Source organism: Aotus nancymaae, unplaced genomic scaffold (assembly GCF_030222135.1).
Source record: "Aotus nancymaae isolate 86718 unplaced genomic scaffold, 86718_ANA_hifiasm-v0.15.2.pri h1tg000008l, whole genome shotgun sequence".
Lineage (NCBI taxonomy): Eukaryota > Metazoa > Chordata > Mammalia > Primates > Aotidae > Aotus > Aotus nancymaae.
This window is the reverse complement of record NW_026988419.1, coordinates 30,481,473-30,499,328: the sequence shown is the minus strand read 5'-3', so window position 1 is coordinate 30,499,328 and position 17,856 is coordinate 30,481,473. Positions and strand designations below refer to the sequence as shown.

General features: G+C 36.8%; 1 protein-coding gene and 1 pseudogene across 7 annotated transcripts in view; both read left to right on the top strand.

Moving 5' to 3' along the window:
* Nucleotides 1-17,856, top strand: part of NBEAL1 (neurobeachin like 1) — a 222,282-nt gene that overhangs the window by 15,985 nt on the left and 188,441 nt on the right. For all 7 annotated transcript variants that reach the window (XM_012446197.2, XM_012446193.3, XM_064373144.1 and 4 more), the window contains 2 exons: nucleotides 11,428-11,519; nucleotides 17,153-17,314. In XM_012446197.2, the coding sequence (XP_012301620.2) occupies nucleotides 11,428-11,519; nucleotides 17,153-17,314 (254 nt within the window). The remainder of the gene's footprint in view (nucleotides 1-11,427; nucleotides 11,520-17,152; nucleotides 17,315-17,856) is intronic.
* LOC105712848 (large ribosomal subunit protein uL30-like 1) lies at nucleotides 9,440-10,510 on the top strand (annotated as a pseudogene).

Here is a 17,856-nt window from a genome sequence, read left to right as displayed (position 1 = left end):
GCAATATAGGAAGACCCTGTCTCTACAAAAAAATTCAAAAATTAGCCAGGCATGGTGACGCGTACCTGTAGTCACAGTCACTTGAAAGACTGAGGTGTGAGGATCACTCGAGCCCAGTAGGTTGAAGCTGCAGTGAGCTGTTACTGCTATCTCAAAAAAAAAAGTTGAACAGATTCTATATATCATGGAATTTGAAAACACTGATTACAAGATATACCATTACTTTATGTAACATTTAGAGAGATGCTGGCAGTTAAACTGCAGGTTAATAACTTATTTCCTGATACAGGAATTTACTGTACCAGGTTCTCATTGTTTTGAAATTTCTCTCATCTTTTCCTAGTGATTTGGCAGATTCTCTTGTCTTCTTTTGCATTGTTTGGCTTATGATAGATAATGTTTTCACACATGTATTTCTGTTTCTTCTATTTGAGAGTATCTTTCATTTTCAAGTTTATAAAATACTAAGCCATTTGCCAGAAAACATACAATTGTGATTGTTTCTATAGTAATGAATATTTACTTTGATGTCAGATTTTACCCTGTTGCTCTCTTTTCATGCCTTTCTTTGTACACAATACTTTCATTTTATTATCTAATGATAGTATAATTTTTTGAAGACATTTTGAATGGTAGTTAAGCTTATATGTAGTACTAACTATACATGTTAATCTAGTGAAGGAACATCAATGCGAAATCTACCAGGTTTGCACGTGAACAGGCAAGAACAAATGTCAGCTGCCTCTGTAAGGGCAATTTTGAGATGCATTTTAATTTCAAAGATGTCAAAATGTTAAGAATCTTAGAATCATAGAAATATGGAAAAAGTGATCTCACAGTTTTGAAAGAGAAATAGACTTGTCTTAAAATGGGGAAAAATTAGAATTTAAAAAAATTGAATGATAAAAGTACATTTTAAAACTTGGCAGCTACAGAATTACTTAGGAAAATGTAAGTACATATGTTAGAAATAAAAAAGACTAAAACTTAATGAACTAGTCATTTGTGGTAGCCAGCCTTCAAGATCCCACCTCCTGGTATTTGCACTCTTGTGTGTAGTCCCCTCCCACATTGTACCACAGGTTGATCTGTGTGATCAGTAGAATTTGGCAAGTGATAATATGCCATTTCCAAAATTAGTCTATGAAAGACACTTTGTTTTACCTCAGTTGTTCTTTATTATTATTGTTTTTTGATCACTTACTCTGGGGGAATCCATAAATTCAATAATGAGTAACCCTATGGAGTGGCCCATCTTGTGAAGAATGGAAGGCTCTTTCCAACCACCATGTGAGTGAGCTTTTAAGTAGTACCTCCAGCCCAGTCAAGCTTTGATACGACTGTGTTCTTAGTTGGCATGTTTATTACGAGCTCATGAGAAATGCTGAGCCAGAGCCACCAACCTGAGCCATTTTTGAATTCTAATAAGAAACAGTGAGATAAATATTTGTTGTTTTAAGCTGCTAAAATTTAGGGTAATGTGTTATGCAGGAATAGATAACTATTGCATCATCTGTTTAAGAAGATAAGAAAAGAGCAAAAACCCAAAGAAAGAGTGAAAAAAATAGTGGCTTTTGTTATTTATTTATTTATTTGAGACAGAGTCTCACTCTGTTGCCCAGGCTGGAGTGCAGTGGCACCATCTTGGCTCACTGCAACCTCCACCTCCTGGGCTCAAGCGATTCTCCTGCCTCAGCTTCCTGAGCAGCTGGGACTACAGGTGTGCACCACCACACCCAGCTAATTTTTGTATTTTTGGTAGAGACAAGGTTTCATTAGGTTGGCCAGGCTGGTCTTGAACTCCTGATCTCAAGTGATCCACCCACCTTGGCCTCCCAAAGTACTGGGATTACAGGTGTGAGTCACCACACCCAGCTGGAAATTGTAGCTTTTTAAATGTGAAAATTCCCAAGTTTATTGTATGTATTTTCAGTTGTTGTGGGAAATATACATATATCAGAAAGTTGGCATGTATTAAGGAATAGGTTTATGTTTAACAGGCCATTATCCATTATATAACATCGAGGGATGAGTAGCATAAACACAGTCTGTATCGGGATATACTTTTAATTGAGAATCTGGAAGTGGGATTGAGAATAATAAACAGCTCTTTCTTCTGCAAATCTTTCTAGTAGTAATGGTGTTAGTATGAGGAAATTGTCAGGTTTTTGCAGAAATTACTCATAATGAAATACCAGATCAGTAGTTTCTAATGTCACAAAAAAGAGATAACCAGATATATTATGTACCTTATAAAATAAATATATAACATATATGTGGCAATTTTTTTTTAGCCAAAAAAATTGATTCTGAATTTAATTAAGCCTCTAGATTTAACTGCTAGTTTATAGGAAATACCGAGGTCCAAGGAATAAATGACGAAAGAATATGCAACCAACAAAACCCCTTAATGTGACAAATTTTACATCACATATGACTCCATGTCTTTAACAGATGGTGGTGGTAGTGATGGTGGAGGAGAGATGTAGTGGAAACCTATGGGTTTAAAAAGACTTAAAAGATACATCAACCAGTTGTAATATATAGACTTTATTTGGGTTCAGATCTGATCAAACTGATGAAAAAGAAAGGCACTTCTGAGTGAGTCTGGAAAATTTGAACACTGACTGATGTTTAAAAAACTGCTAATTTATTTTAAATGTGATTTGATAGTTATATTTTAAAAAGATAATTTTAGGGATAGTTACTTAGGGATAGATAGATCTGCAAATAGATAGTATTTATGGATGAGATGAATATCTAGGTTGCTTCAAAATAGTGCAATTGAGGATGGGGATATAGATGAAAGAAGATTGGTCATGATTTGACAATTGTTGGAGCCAGGTCATCCCATTCTCCACTTTTATGTATGTTTGAAATTTTATTTAATGAAATGTTTTTTAGAAAGAGTAGAAATTAATTAAATAATATATATAATGGAAAGGATCAACCAAATAAAAAATTGGTTCTCTGATAAGACTAATGAACTTGAGTCAGGAAGAAAAGGCATGTGGTTATATGTATATGTTTCATACCATAGGCACCCTTTTCAGTCTCCTTCACAAGGTACATTTCATTTTAACAACAATATTTTGGCTTAACTAATTTCATTGAGCACAGATTTCATTTTTTAATTTTAATTTTAATTAATTTATTTTTGAGTTAGGGTCTCACTGTCACCCTAGCTAGAGTGTAGTGGCACAATCACAGCTCACTGTAGCCTTGACCTTTGGGCTTAAGTGATCTTCCTCCTAAGTAGCTGAGACCTGACAGGTGTATGCCACCATGCCTCACTAATTAAACAAATTGTTTTGTGTGTTTGAGATGGGATTTCACTATGTTGCCTAGGCTCAAATGATCTGCTCACCCTCCTCAGTTTCCCAGAATGTTGGGATTACAGACATGGGCCCAACCTCCACCTCCACTTTTTAAAAAAACTTTTCCAGTCTTATCTATTATCATCCAAGTGAACAATGTTCGGATGGATACTTGGTTAGGAAATGCTGACTTCTCCAGTCTGATAATCCTGTTTGATTATCCCACTACTTCCTATAATTTCCACACTGGAATGATACCAAATGTTGTACATCTTTGAACATATCTTGCTGTTTTCTCTCTGTCTGGATTTCTTCCCCTACCCTTGCTGAGAGTATCTGTTTATGATTCTTTGAAAACTTTTTTGAGTTCTTGACGTTACACATTTACCCCACCGTTGACAGAATCAATAATTCCCTTCTTTATGTTATTTCAGTATTTTTCACAACTATGTTACTTCATAGGTTATTTTGTATTTATTTGTTTATACCTCTTTTCTCTTGAACAATAAGCACTTTGAGAACAAGACTGTGTTTCCTTTGTCTTTATATTCATTATCTAGCATGGTCCCTAGTTCATATATAGTTGGCCTGTGTTTATTAAACGTTTTTTATGGTTGCTAGGATGTGTCAGAAAAACTTAAGGGCTGACTTACAAGACTAGTCACCATTATAATGTTTCTGTGGGGGGAATTTATCTTTTGGTAGGATGTTAGAAAATATAAATATAACTGATTTAAATGAACTTTTAAAATTCAATTCATATGTAAGTTGAGAACTTCCCAACATATGATTGAAATATGTATATACATTTAAAATTTGCTAGTTTTAAAATTTGAGTGAATACTGTACTCCAAATATCATTACATAGAGGAAATAAAGCATTCCCCCTATTCTTAGCTGTAACGCTGTCTCTGAAGAACTAGGGGAAATTGCATAGATCATTTAATTCCATTATCCTCTCTATAGCCTCCCAAAAGGTGGGTGGGTGTTATAAGAAGCTAAATGCCTGCTGTGCTTTAATATAGTTTAGGTAATCACATGTGGCTAGTGACCCCCATATTGGATGGCACAGCTCTAAGTATTCAGACTTCATTCTTTGGTAATGGGGAGCCATTGAAAATATTTGGGCAGGACAGAGGAGATGACTGGATTTAAGTTTAACACATCTCATTAGTAGCTGTGTATAGGTGGGAGAAATTGTAGGGAGCTACGTAACATTCCAGAGATTATTTGTCTTAATCAGTGGCAGATGGGTGATTGGATATTTGAGTACAGAATCAATAAACTTGATTTTGTAATTATTTTGCTTGTTATATTGGATCATGACCAACTTGTTGGCGAGGTCTGTATTACAATAATTGTAACCAACACGTTTTGAGCATTTGCTAAATGTCAGGCACTACTGAGTGCCTTTGTGCATTATCTCATTTAGTGCTCTCAACAACCGTATGAGGTAGGAAGTATTATCTTCATTTTACAGACAAAGAACAGCTCAGAGAGGTGAAGTAACCTGCTGAAAGTCACACAGATAGTAAATGCAAAGAGGTTTGAGAAGAAAAGAATAAAATTTAAAATCAGGTGGCAGAGGGGATCATATATAGCACAGAACATTACTGTTTTGTGGGAGTTTCCTGATTTGGGCACATAGTAGGTTATGAAAATAATATTTATTGATACTTATTGAGCATATACTATGTGCTAGGCATTCTAAGCCCTTGAAATGTGTTAGATTATTTAATTTTCACAACAGTCCTATGAGACATCATTATGTTCATTTTTATAGAGGAAGAAAGTGATGTACAAACATAGGCTGACTTGTTCAAGAAAGTTACAGAGCAGGGATTAGAGTCCAAATAATTTGGCTGCAGCACTCCTGCACTACTTAATACATTTGTATGTTATGTTAATAAATAAATATTGTACAAATGGAGAAATAGGCCAAACTGCGGTGTTTCAATAAAGCAAACTCGTCTTAACTATGAAAATGACTCAGCTTGAGATTTAATTAAAATTGTTTCTGTGTGTATCTTTCTTTTTATGACCTTTGGCAGTGAAATGAAGGGTTTTTATGGGATGTATAAAATGTGGCTTTTTTTTGTGTGTTAAATACTTTATGACCTTGAGTTTACTCGTCCTGACTAAGTTCCCTTTCCTTTTTTTGCCCACTAAAGCTCCATTCTATTTATGCACACAGTTAAAGCCATTGTAGTGTAGTGGAAAGAACATGTATTGGATTCTTACATTTTAATTCCAGCGTTATCCATTACTAGCCATGTGAGTGAGGAAATTATACATCTTTAGAACTTCCCTTTTAATTCTTTTTTCTTTTTTTTTTTTTTTTTGAGACAGAGTAGCTGGGATTGCAGGTATACGCCACCATGCCTGGCCAATTTTTTGTATTTTTGTAGAGACAGGGTTTCACTATGTTGGCCAGGCTGGTCTCAAACTCCTGACCTCATGATCCGCCCGCCTTGGCCTCCCAAAGTGCTGGGATTACAGGTGTGAGCCACCGCGCCTGGCAGAACTTCCCTTTTCTAACCTGTAAAATGGGGAAAATTAAATCTTCATTGGATAGTTGTAAGGAGTAAATGGGATGATGTATTTTTTAAATGCCTGCTATACTACTTTGTGTATGGCAGATGTTCAAAAAATTGTAAGTGCTTTATTTCTTAATAAATGAAACACCTCCAAATTTAAGTACCTTTTTTTCCTTAGAGTTGCTTAATTTTGTAGGTGAACTCTGTGCTTGCCAAACACTTGGTAGCCAGACCTTTAGAATTTGAACCAGATACTATAGAGTTTCTAAATAAAATATGCATTAGAAGAGAAATGCATTAATTCTTTATGGTGGTGTGTGACTGTTTTGTGTCTTTTACCAAGAGGTAATTCTCTGCTGTATTAGAGAGGAACAATGATAAGGAAAACTTTAGCTACTTGTATTTCTGGAGTTCTATACTGAATGGATAAATGAATGAATAAATGAATGACATTCTAGTTGGACATGTAAAAAGCAAGTAGTGAAACTCTTGAGAAAATTTCTCACAAAAGGTAGCTCTTTTTCTAAAGTATTTTCATCTGATTTCTCAGTAATGATGTAGAGAGAGGTAGTTTACAAGCTGATCTTAGAACCATATATTAATAGAAAAAGAAAATACGCAAAAGGTCAGTAGCCTCTGCATATTCTGGGAACATTCTTTTAGATTTTGATTTGTAGTGTAATGCTTTTATTTCAGAGAAATAAGTTGCTTGAATTCCCTTTAACCAAGAGCAGTGCTTAAGCAATGATATTTAATGACTATGTAACTGAGACTCCTAAATCACATGTTGAAATCTGACTGACATGAAGAAATATTGAGGGGGCAAAGGAAAAGAATTGGGCATCATTTTTTGAGATACAGTTAATATATTAAAAAATTTCCAGGGATCATAGTTTTTTTTTTTTTGAGACAAAGTCTTGCTTTGTCGCCAGGCTGGAGTTCAGTGGTGCAGTCTAGGCTCACTGCAACCTCTGCCTCCTGGGTTCAAGTGATTCTCCTGCCTCAGCCTTCTGAGTAGCTGGGACTACAGGGTGTGTGCCACTATGCCCAGGTTTTTTTTTTTTTTTTCTGTATTTTTGATAGAGACAGGGTTTCACCATGTTGGCCAGGATAGTCTAGATCTCCTGACCTTGTGATCTGCCTGTCTTGCCCTCCCAAAGTACTAGGATTGCAGGCGTGATCCACTGCGCCCAGCCAATTTTTATTTCTCTCAGCTTTACTGAAATGTCACAAAGCTTTAAAATGCACAGATTTTCAATGTCAAATGTGATGAATTTTGATACACACAAACATTTGTGTAAACATTATTTTAGTCAAGAAATGGAAAATTTCCATCACCTAGGAAAATTCCCTCTGTGCCCCTTTGCAGTTAGTCCTCCCCAGAGGCAGCCATGTGGTCTAATTTGTTACCATATACTGCTCTAGAACTTCATATAAGTGAAATCAGGCTAGTTGAGGTGCTTCACACCTATAATTACAGCACTTTGGGAGGCCAAGGTAGGAGGATCACTTGATGCCAGGAGTTTGAGACCATAACAAGACCCTGTCTCTACAAAAATTGCAAAAAGTAACCAGGCATGGTGGTTTGTGCCTGTAATCCCAGCTACTTGGAAGGCTGAGGCGGGAGGATTCCTTGAGCTCAGGAGTTTGAGGTTGTAGTGAACCGTGATTGTGCTACTGTACTTTGGCCTGGGTGACAGAGTGAGAACCTGTCTCTTAAATAAATAAATACATAAATAATTACATGAATAAATAAATAAGTGGTATGTGCTTTGATGCCTGACATCTTTTGCTCAATAGATTTTTGAAAAAAATTTTTTGTTACTGTGAGTATCAATAGCTCATTTTTATTCCTGGAATTGTATTCCATTACCACAATTTGTTTATCTATTAACTTGACAGAATTTTTGTTTTCAGCTTTGGGCTATTATAAACACAGTTTCTATAAACATTTTTGTACAGGCGTTTTTGTGGATATTTGTATTCATTTATCTGGGAGAGGAATGGCTGGGCTGTTTGATATGTGTATATTTAAACATTTCTAAGTGGTAATCTTATTTCATACTGCCACAAGTAATATATGAGAGTTACCATTACTGCACATCTTCACTAATGTGATATAGTTAATCTTTTTACTTTTAGCCATTCTAGTGGGTATCTTACTTGGTTTTAATTTACATTTCTCTGGATAACTAATGATATTAGTCACAGATTAGGATGCTATTTGGCCATTTGTGTATTCCCTTTTGTGAAGCGTCCAAACCTTTTGCCCATTTTTTTTTGTTTTTTGAGACAGAGTCTTACTCTGTCACCCAGGCTGGAGTGAAGTAGAGGCATCTCAGCTCAGTGCAACGTTGTCTCCCAGGTTCAAGTGATTCTCCTGCCTCAGCCTCCCGAGTAGCTGGGACTACAGGCGTGCGCCACCACGCCCAGCTAATTTTTGTATTTTTAGTAGAGACAAGGTTTCACCATGTTGGCCAGGATGGTCTTGATCTCTTGACCTCATGATCCACCCTCCTCAGCCTCCCAAAGTGCTAGGATTACAGGTGTGAGCCACCTCGCCTGGCCCTTTGTGCTCATTTTCAAATTGAGTTGTCTTTTTGTTATTGATTTTAGGAGATCTTTATGTTTTTCATACAAGTCTTCAAGAATATTTTCAGCCACTATGGTTTGTCTTTCCATTTTTTTTTTTTTTTTTAAGAGTCTCACTCTATCACCAGAATATAGGTTTCACAAGTGCGGAGATTTTCATCTTTTTCTTTACTAATGGCATGTGTCACTCAGTGGCACGATCACAGCTCACTGCAGTCTCGACTTTCTGTGCTCAAGAATTCCTCCCACCTCAACCTTCTGAGTAGCTGGGACTACGTGCATGCTTAACCAGGCCCAGCTAATTTTTTTCTATTTTTTGTAGAGATGGAGTCTCACTTTGTTGCTTAAGCTGGTCTCAAATTCCAGGGCTCAAGCGATTCTCTCACCTCAGCTTCCCAAAGTGTGGGGATTACAGATGTGAGCCACTGCACCCAGCCTTCATTTTCTTAATAGTGTCTTTTGATGAGTAGAAGTTTTAAATTTTGATTAACACATTTTTTTTTCTTTTTAGGTTTATGATTTTTTGTGTCCTAGCTAAGAAACCTCTGTTTATCTCCAGGTAGCAAAACTTTTCAGTATTTTTTTTTCTTTTTGAGACAGATTCTCGCTCCGTCACTCAGGCTGGAGTGTAGTAGCTTGATCTCGGCTCACTGGAACTTCCACCTCCCGAGTTCAAGGAATTCTCATGCCTCAACCTCCTGAGTAGCTGGGACAACAGGCGTGCACCACCACACCTGGCTAATTTTTGTATTTTTAGTAAAGATAAGGTTTTACCATGTTGGCCAGGCTGGTCTCAAACCCCTGACCTCAGGTGATCTCCCCAGTTTGGCCTCCCAAAGTGTTAGGATTACAGGTGTGAACACTGTGCCCGACATGTTTTCTTCTAGAAAATTTTGGTTTCAGTTTTTATGTTTACTTTAATGATTTATTTCCAATTTGATTTCATTTATGCATTTTATACTTACTGTTAATTAATGAAGCAAATATTTACTGAGCACAGCCTCAGTACCAGCCACTATTTAAGGTACTAGTGTTCATTAGTAAACAAAAAAATGAAACTCTCTGCACTTGTGAAATCTATATTCTGGGGAAGTGACAAATAGTAAACTAATAAGTAAATTATAGAGCATGATGAAAGGTGATAAAGGACCATGGTTGGGGGAACATGATAGGGTAAGGTAAAGGGGTTGGGAGGTTTCTGGTTTTAAGAAAGATGGTAAAAATAGGCCTTATTGAGAATATGCCATTTAAAAAATGACTTGGGGTAGGGTTGTGCCTGATCAGTAGCTGCAATACTAGAAAGATGGTGGAACAAGAGCAAAGAAAAATCCCTTTGGTTCCAGAAAATCTCTTGAAAAAGAGAAAGGCTTATCAAGTCCTCAAAACCACTCAGGCAAAACAGGTACTTTTGTCAAAGAGGGAGCAGAGGAAAGGAAAAGGGCTCAGGTTTAAGTAACTGGAATCATTCCTACATGATTCCTGGAGGCAGAAACGTGACAAGGTGCATCTCAGACGACTAAAAGTGAGACCTCATGCCTTGAAATTGCCAGATAAACATTCATTGGTCTTTATTGGAAGGATTGATGGCATGAGTTTACTGGTGGAGAGAACCATTGCAAGACTTCACCTGAAGAAAATTTTTAGTGGTGTATTTGTAAAAGTCAATCCCCAGAACCTAAAAATGCTGCTCATAATGGAACTTTACATGACCTGGGGATTTCCACATCTGAAGTCTGTGTGGGAACTAACTTTGAAATGTGGACAAGCCAAGGTCAAGAATAAGACCATCCCTCTGACAGCCAACACAGTGACTGAGGAGCACCTGGAGAAGTTTGGTGTCACTTGCTTGGAAGACCTCATTCGTGAAATTGTCTTTCCAGGGAAGTATTTCCAGGATATCTCATGGTTCTTGTACCCTTTTCACCTTTTGGTGGCCTGTCTTGCTCAGGCTGGAGTGCAGTAGCATGATCTCCCCTCACTACAACCTCTACTACATACCAGAAATATAGTGGGCTTCCTCAAGAAGATGGGCTCACCTGGCTCTGGGGTGAACGCATCAATTAGCTCATCCACCAGCTGTTGAACAAGACCCAGAATATCTGAAAGCACAGTGCAGTGGAAGCATGTGTTTTTGTTTTTTAGGGAATTTTTATCGAGTGTCTTCAGAGAAGATTATTCCCTGTTTTATCTTCAAAAACTGGAAAGGAAGGGTCAAAGAGAAGACAGTAATTTATGTTCACGGCAAGCACCGCTCATCACAGTCCAGTTCCAACGAAAATTTCAGTGTTTTCTACGTTGGCTGCCGCCTCATCAGAAATCAGCACATGCCATGGAAGAAGGAGTCCTACTTTGTTTCATCTTCTATCCTAGGGTTTAATCTTGGTAAATGAGTAACTCAAGCATTTGTACAAGGCTCCCTAGGACTCCCGCAACAATGGACCAAGCACAGGGACATAGTTTAATCTGGAGATTCCTGGGGTCTTGTTTTGAAAAGACTTGAAATACACATAAGAAGAAAGGCACACCAATGAATATCCAGTTATCCAAAAAAAAAAAAAAAAAAGAAGAAAAAGACTTGAAGAAGATTCAGGGAGTAGCCATTCAGATATCTGGGAGAAGAGTGTTCTGGGTAGACAAAGCCAGTGCAAAGGCCTTAGGATGGAAGCATGTCTGGCATATCCCAGGAAACAGCCAGAAGGCCAGTATAGTACAGGGTAAATGTGACAAGGTTACAGTGATATAAGAGGGCAAATTGTTTAAACTCTTATAGGACATTGTTAAGATTTTAGCTCTTTGAGTGACATGAGAAGCCATTTGAGAGTTCCATATACTTAATGCACATTTTAAAACAGCACATATGTACTCCTGAATTCACTTAGAGATTTCATAGTATTGCTTCTTTAGGTATCTGTTTAATAGGTGTGGAAGCATTTTTTTTCCTGATAGGTATACTTAATATTATAATGGTTTTCTTATTTCAGAAAGATCCAGATTACCTGAAGCTATGGTTGGACACTTTTGTTTCTAGCTATGAACAATTTTTAGACGTTGACTTTGAAAAGCTGCCTACCAGGTATGTAGAAACACTAATTTGTTACCCTTGGATGAATTTTTCATTTTTCACACAAAGATTTCATTGATGACCTATTACAAGGATGATAATTATGTTACTCTCTTGATACTCATGAATAACCCTATTCTCACAGAGACATAGCTAATTGATGACAGTGGTCTTTCTTGGTGATGCTAGACCTGGCTTCTAGAAACCTCTTCTCTGCTTTGGTAGGACACTACCAACTGGTGTCCTGCAACACACTTAATTTCTGACACTAACTACCGGATCCCACAGGTTAAGGGCAAAGTCCTCTGTAAGACTGCCTTCACTTCAGACATTAACCACTGCAAGTCTTGGAGACCACCCACATTTCAGACCAACTGGCTATAAATTCAGGTTCTCACACCCTCCTCCCCACCTCAGGTTCAGTAACTCACTACACTGACTCGAAGAACTCACTGAAAGTACTATACTTATGATTATGGCTTTATTGTAAAGAATACACATAGGACAAGGTGTGGAAAGGTCTGGATGCAGAGTTTCCATGTCTTCTCCCCATGGAGTCAAGGTGTGTTGCCCTTCCTAAACATCAGTGTGTTCACTAATCAGGAAGCTCTTCAAGATTTGAATGTCCAGAGTTTGAAACTAAGGGCTCACTTTGAGTCACTTCATTTGCATAGACTCAGATGTAATCCATAGGGCTTATTATGAATAACAAAAGACATTCTGAATATCATGCAGAAAATCTCAAGGGTTTTTGAAGCTATATGCCAGAAAACTGGGACAAAGACCAGTTATATATTTTTTATTATACAGCAGACATGTGAGTTGAAACTTATTTTCATTCCTGGCCTTACAGTAGGACCTTAGAAAACATCTTAGAGGAGGTGAAGTATTTAGATTTTTAGAAACTAGATTTAAAAATCATAAAATGGGGGAGAAAATTCAAATTTATGGAAAAGTACTACTGAAAATACAAATCTTTCATTTTTCCACCTACCACCATTCCTCACTTTCATACCATTTCCCAGGCCCACTTTTCAGATAAAGTTTTTTCTATGTCTTAAGCTACCTTGAAGGCCTAATAGTAGTTCAATAAGAGAGATTGGCTGGGGTAAAATGCAAGAAAAATTGCAAGAGGCATTTAGCCACAAAAGGAGTGCCAGTTTAAGATACATGTTGGCCGAGTGCAGTGGCTCACATCTGTAGTCCCGGTACTTTGGAAGGCTGAGTAATCTGAGGTGGGCAGATTACTTGAACCTAGGAGTTTGAGCCAGCCTGGACGTCATGGCGAAACCCCGTTTCTACAAAAAATTAAAAATGGTGGCGTGCGCCTGTAGTCCCAGTTATTCGGGAGACGGAGGTGGAAGGATCGATTTTGCCCAGGCGGTTGAGGCTGTGGTGTGCTATGATCATGTCACTGCACTCCAGCCTGAGTGACAGAGTGAGACACTGTCTCAAAAAAAAAAAAAAAAAGAAAAGGTGTGGAGGGGAGAAGGGAGAAATGGATGGTGTATGGTGATGAGAAAGAGTATCTGGAGAATTAAATCTTCAAGGAGGAAAAGTGTTTGCATTTTGGGGACAGAGGTAGGCAATCAGAGGTAGTAAAGAAGAATTGAGTCTAGAGAATCAAATAGGGGCCAGATCGTGAAGTACCATGCATACAATACTATGGACTTTGACTCTTGTTGTTGTTATGGAAAATAAGAGTGCTACTGAAAATTTTTCTGTGTAGAATGTCTTGATCAAGTTTGTGTTTCAAAGTCACTTTAGTGGCTGGTGGAGAGGGTTGAGACTGAAGGCAAGGAGCCCAGTTAAGAGGTAAGTGTGATAATCCAGAGACATCACTAGAGCTTTTGACCAAGATACTGAACTCAAGTTAGGATGTGGGTGTACTAAGAAAAGACTAGTACTTTGTTATTTATAAATTAAGTTTCAGATGACTTCCTCACTAGATTATTATTCATGATAGGTTTATAAAGGTTGGGAGGCATTAAATCTTGACCTTTTTTCAAAATAAAATTATATATTACTGATTTTTACTAATAAAATAATCTTATTTGTGCTTAGAAGTACTTCTATTTTAATACTTTACATCTTGCTTTAAATCATGGGGCTAAGAATTTTATAGAGTTAGGATTTGAGCCTTTGAATATTTGGAATATTGGAATGAAGCCTTCTAAAGTTTCTGAGGTGCAGTTGCTATCATCCATACATGACGAATATCTCCTTTCTTGGGAGTTGGTTTCCAAAAACATCAGGAAGACTTATATTGCCACTATGTTTAACTAACATGAAGAATGCCAAGAGCATTGCTGTGTTTGTGATATAGTTTGTTTACTTACAGTTGTGTTTCATGTTTTTGTCAAAAAACTGAGCCATGAATTTAATTTTTCTAACAAAACATTCAGAATTTTAAGTATATGCTTTATGCAAGATATTTTATAAAATTAGTCAAATCACCTTAAAGGTAAGAGACACATGGCTAATCTCATTTGAAGTAAACTGACCTTAGAGAATTCATAATGTAAAGCAGAGATGACTTTTATTAGAATATAAAGCATTTGAACTTGAACCTAGGCTGCTTCCTGTATTAGACACAGACAACCATTGGCAGCTGTTTACAATAGACATTCAATAGCCAAACAGAAGAGTGGAACAGCTTTTTGGAATTTGGGAAACTGCAACAAAAGAAGCATAGAATTTAATTTTGAACAGTAAAGTCCTAGAGGTGGGAAAAGTGCTTCCAATTCTTAAATGCTCATAACATTAGGAACATGGCTAAAACTTTCATCCTTATAAGGCATGTTCAACCAAGCCCCAATTTTTTTTAAATATATATATTTTATTGCATTTTAGGTTTTGGGGTACATGTGAAGAACATGCAAGATTGTTGCATAGGTACATATGTGGCAATGTGGTTTGCTGTCTTCTTCCCCATCACCTATATCTGACATTTCTCCCCATGTTATCCCTCCCCAATTCCCCACTCCCCCACTGTCCCTCCCCTAGTTCCCCCCACAGACCCCAGTATGTGATGCTCCCCTCCCTGTGTCCATGTGTTCTCGTTGCTCAACATCTGCCTATGAGTGAGAACATGCAGTGTTTGATTTTCTGTTCTTGTGTCAGGTTTGCTGAGAATGATGGTTTCCAGGTTCATCCATGTCCCTACAAAGGACATGAACTCATCGTTTTTTATGGCTGCATAGTATTCCATGGTGTATATGTGCCACATTTTCCCTGTCCAGCCTATCATCAATGGGCATTTGGGTTGGTTCCAAGTTCAAGCCCCAATTTTGTTAAAAAAAAAAACTTAGAAACTAATTTTTTTCCTCTTTAGTCATTTTTTAGAAGCTGATTTTCTGACTGTTTAATTATTTATTAAAAACAATGTGCATGTAGAGAATGAGATGACTAAGGACAAAGGGAAATACTTTTTTAAATAAGTAGGATAAAATATTGGGAAATTAAATGTTTTCTTTCTTGTTGACATATGTTTTTGGAAAAGTGAGGAGGAATAGCTTTGCTTACTTTTGAAAATTAGTTATATCTAAATCTTTGTTTTTAATTTTTGATTACTTCTCTTAGCCCTTTAGCGGGAAAAACTATATATGTATATCTATAAATAAGAGATTTTCTGGGACCTACCTATAAATAAGAGAATGAAAGAATCCAAAGCTGCAAGTGAAATGGTGCCCCAACTAAAATGAAATATTTGTAACTGGGTTATAGAATTTGGCATTTCTTGTAATATGCTTTATGGCTTATTTTTTGAGTAATTTAATTAAAATCAGGTGTTCATTTTATAAAACACTTCCTTAATTTATGTCGTAGGATAATTAAGAAAGAGGCTAACTTTATTCTACATGTGACTACTGGTTATGTGCTTCAGATTTTTCTGCCTACAGTTAATCAAACAGCATTTTACTTAGAATAAAAATACTAGCAATACCTCATATTAAGCATAAGCAGAAGAAGAGACTACTGTAAAGTATAATTGTCATTTAATCATAGGTGTGCTTTAGGGAGCTCCCTTCAGATTTGGGCAATACGTGTCTACTTTTTTTTTTGTTTTGTTTTTGAGATGGAGTTTCACTCTTGTTGTCCAGGCTGGAGTGCAATGGCACGATCTTGGTTCACCACAACCTCTGCCTCCTGGAATCAAGTGATTCTCCTGCCTCAGCCTCCCGAGTAGCTGGGATTATAGGCATGTGCCACCACACCCGGCTAATTTTGTATTTAGTAGAGTCGAGGTTTCTCCATGTTGGTCAGGCTGACCTCGAACTCCCTGCCTCAGGTGATCCACCTGCCTCAGCCTTCCAAAATGTTGGGATTACAGGCGTAAGCCACTGCACTCAGCCTACATGTCTACTTTTTAAGAAATGGCAGAGCTTTTGATGTGAAGACCTGTACCACTACATCTCGTTAATTTTTTTTTTTTAAGTAAAGATGAAATTTTGCTATGTTGCCCAGGCTGGCCAAGTTTCTGTTTCTTAGCTGATTTGGCATAGGTTTCAACCAGGTGTAGACCTCAGACCAGAAACAGGTTTGTAAGAAATACTGCATTTTTTCATTATCTGTGACTCAACATGCCTTTGATTCTAAGCCCACATCTTTCAGGCTGGTAAGATATCCATGCTTTGTTATGCTTTGGATTTTCCACCATCTCCAGAGATGATAGGGTTTTATTTAGTGCCACTGATTTTTGATGGGGAGGGAGAAGGTATTCTCTGGTTTTGGTTGTGTGACCACAGTAGTGACCTCTGATACATCCCTTGTGCCCATCTGCGTAGCCCACTTAAAACCAGCTCCTCTTGGAACACAGATTTATTTCATGAGGTTGGGTACTTCAGCGTCCATGGGGAGCTTCAAAGGTTAAATTGTCAGCTCTATGTTACAGAGCTGAGATTTAGTACCCTTGTCTTTACACTTTGAATCTAGATATGGATTTTTATTATGAAAGAAACACCAGAGGAGCCACTCAGATCTGATGTTGACAGTTGCCCTTAAGAACCATGTAGTCTTACATAGAAACCATTTGTTACAAAATATTGACATATTACTTTTTAAAATCTTCTGTTGATGCCCATGCTCAGAGTTCTCTGTTTCCTTTTTTGCTTTTTTGTTTTTTATACCCTTTTATCTTTCTCCTTTCCTTTTGCTGGTTATCTTTTCTCCCTCTTCTGATCATATGGCTTGGGGAGTCTATACTAAACAGTGATGTTTAGTAAAGCAGTTAACAAATACTAAACTAGTTATATAGATACTTCATTTTTATTTGGTAGTTATTGTTTCTTTTAGAAAGGGTATGCACACTGGTATACATAGTATTTAGTATACATAGTATTTCTAAGTGGAAAATAATTTATTCTAAATATTTTCATTAAAAATAGTACAATTGAAGATATCAAATAGTCTCTCTGTCTCTCTCTTTAGTAAGCCTCTTCTGAAGTAAGAAAAACCACTCTGCTCTAACAATGTTCTAGTTACTAATCATCTGGTGGTATGTTGCAGACAAGAAGGCACAGAGTATCTGGAATGAATAAAAGAGCTTCTTTAGGATTTTGGCTGAAAATGAAGTTCATTTAAATGCCAGAGATTTTCTTCTTATATTTCAACAGGCTTCTTATTCTTTTCCCTTTCTGTCGTAGGGTAGATGATGTGCCTCCAGGAATATCTCTGCTTCCTGATAATATTCTGCAGGTTCTGAGGATCCAGTTGCTACAGTGTGTTCAGAAAATGGCAGATGGGTTAGAGGAACAACAGCAAGCCTTGTCAATTTTGCTTGTCAAGTTCTTCATTATTCTTTGCAGGTATCTAGTAAAAAAAATAAACCATCTGTTTTTAAATAATTGTTACCAAAATAATAATTAATTTTATTTATTATTAATGATGTTTGTAGTTCATATAGAGCTTTAAAGAGTAAGTACACTTTTTGCAATAGGCTTTTGGTTTGTTAGTATATTGGAAATCCTTTTAGTTACTATACAGACATGAGCCAAAATTTTAAAAAATTATATTAAAGTCAATGACAGTTTTTCTTTCCCAAGAAATTACTATACCAGTATTTTCTGTATGGTTCTCACCTGTAAATGTATATGCATTTTTATTACCCTGTGTTATTATTTGTGAAAATAAATCATTCAGATATTTCATTTTATCATTTTACCAAATAAAATGTAATTATCCTGTATGTTATCATATTTCCCACATTTATAAATTAGGTGTGTGATACTTACGTTTTGGTAGGTGTAAATAATAACAAGGAAGCTTAGTAGAATACAGAGCTTGAGTCTTGCTTATGGAAATTCTGTTTCAAAAGGGCTCAAAATCTAGATTTTTCAAACATTCCACA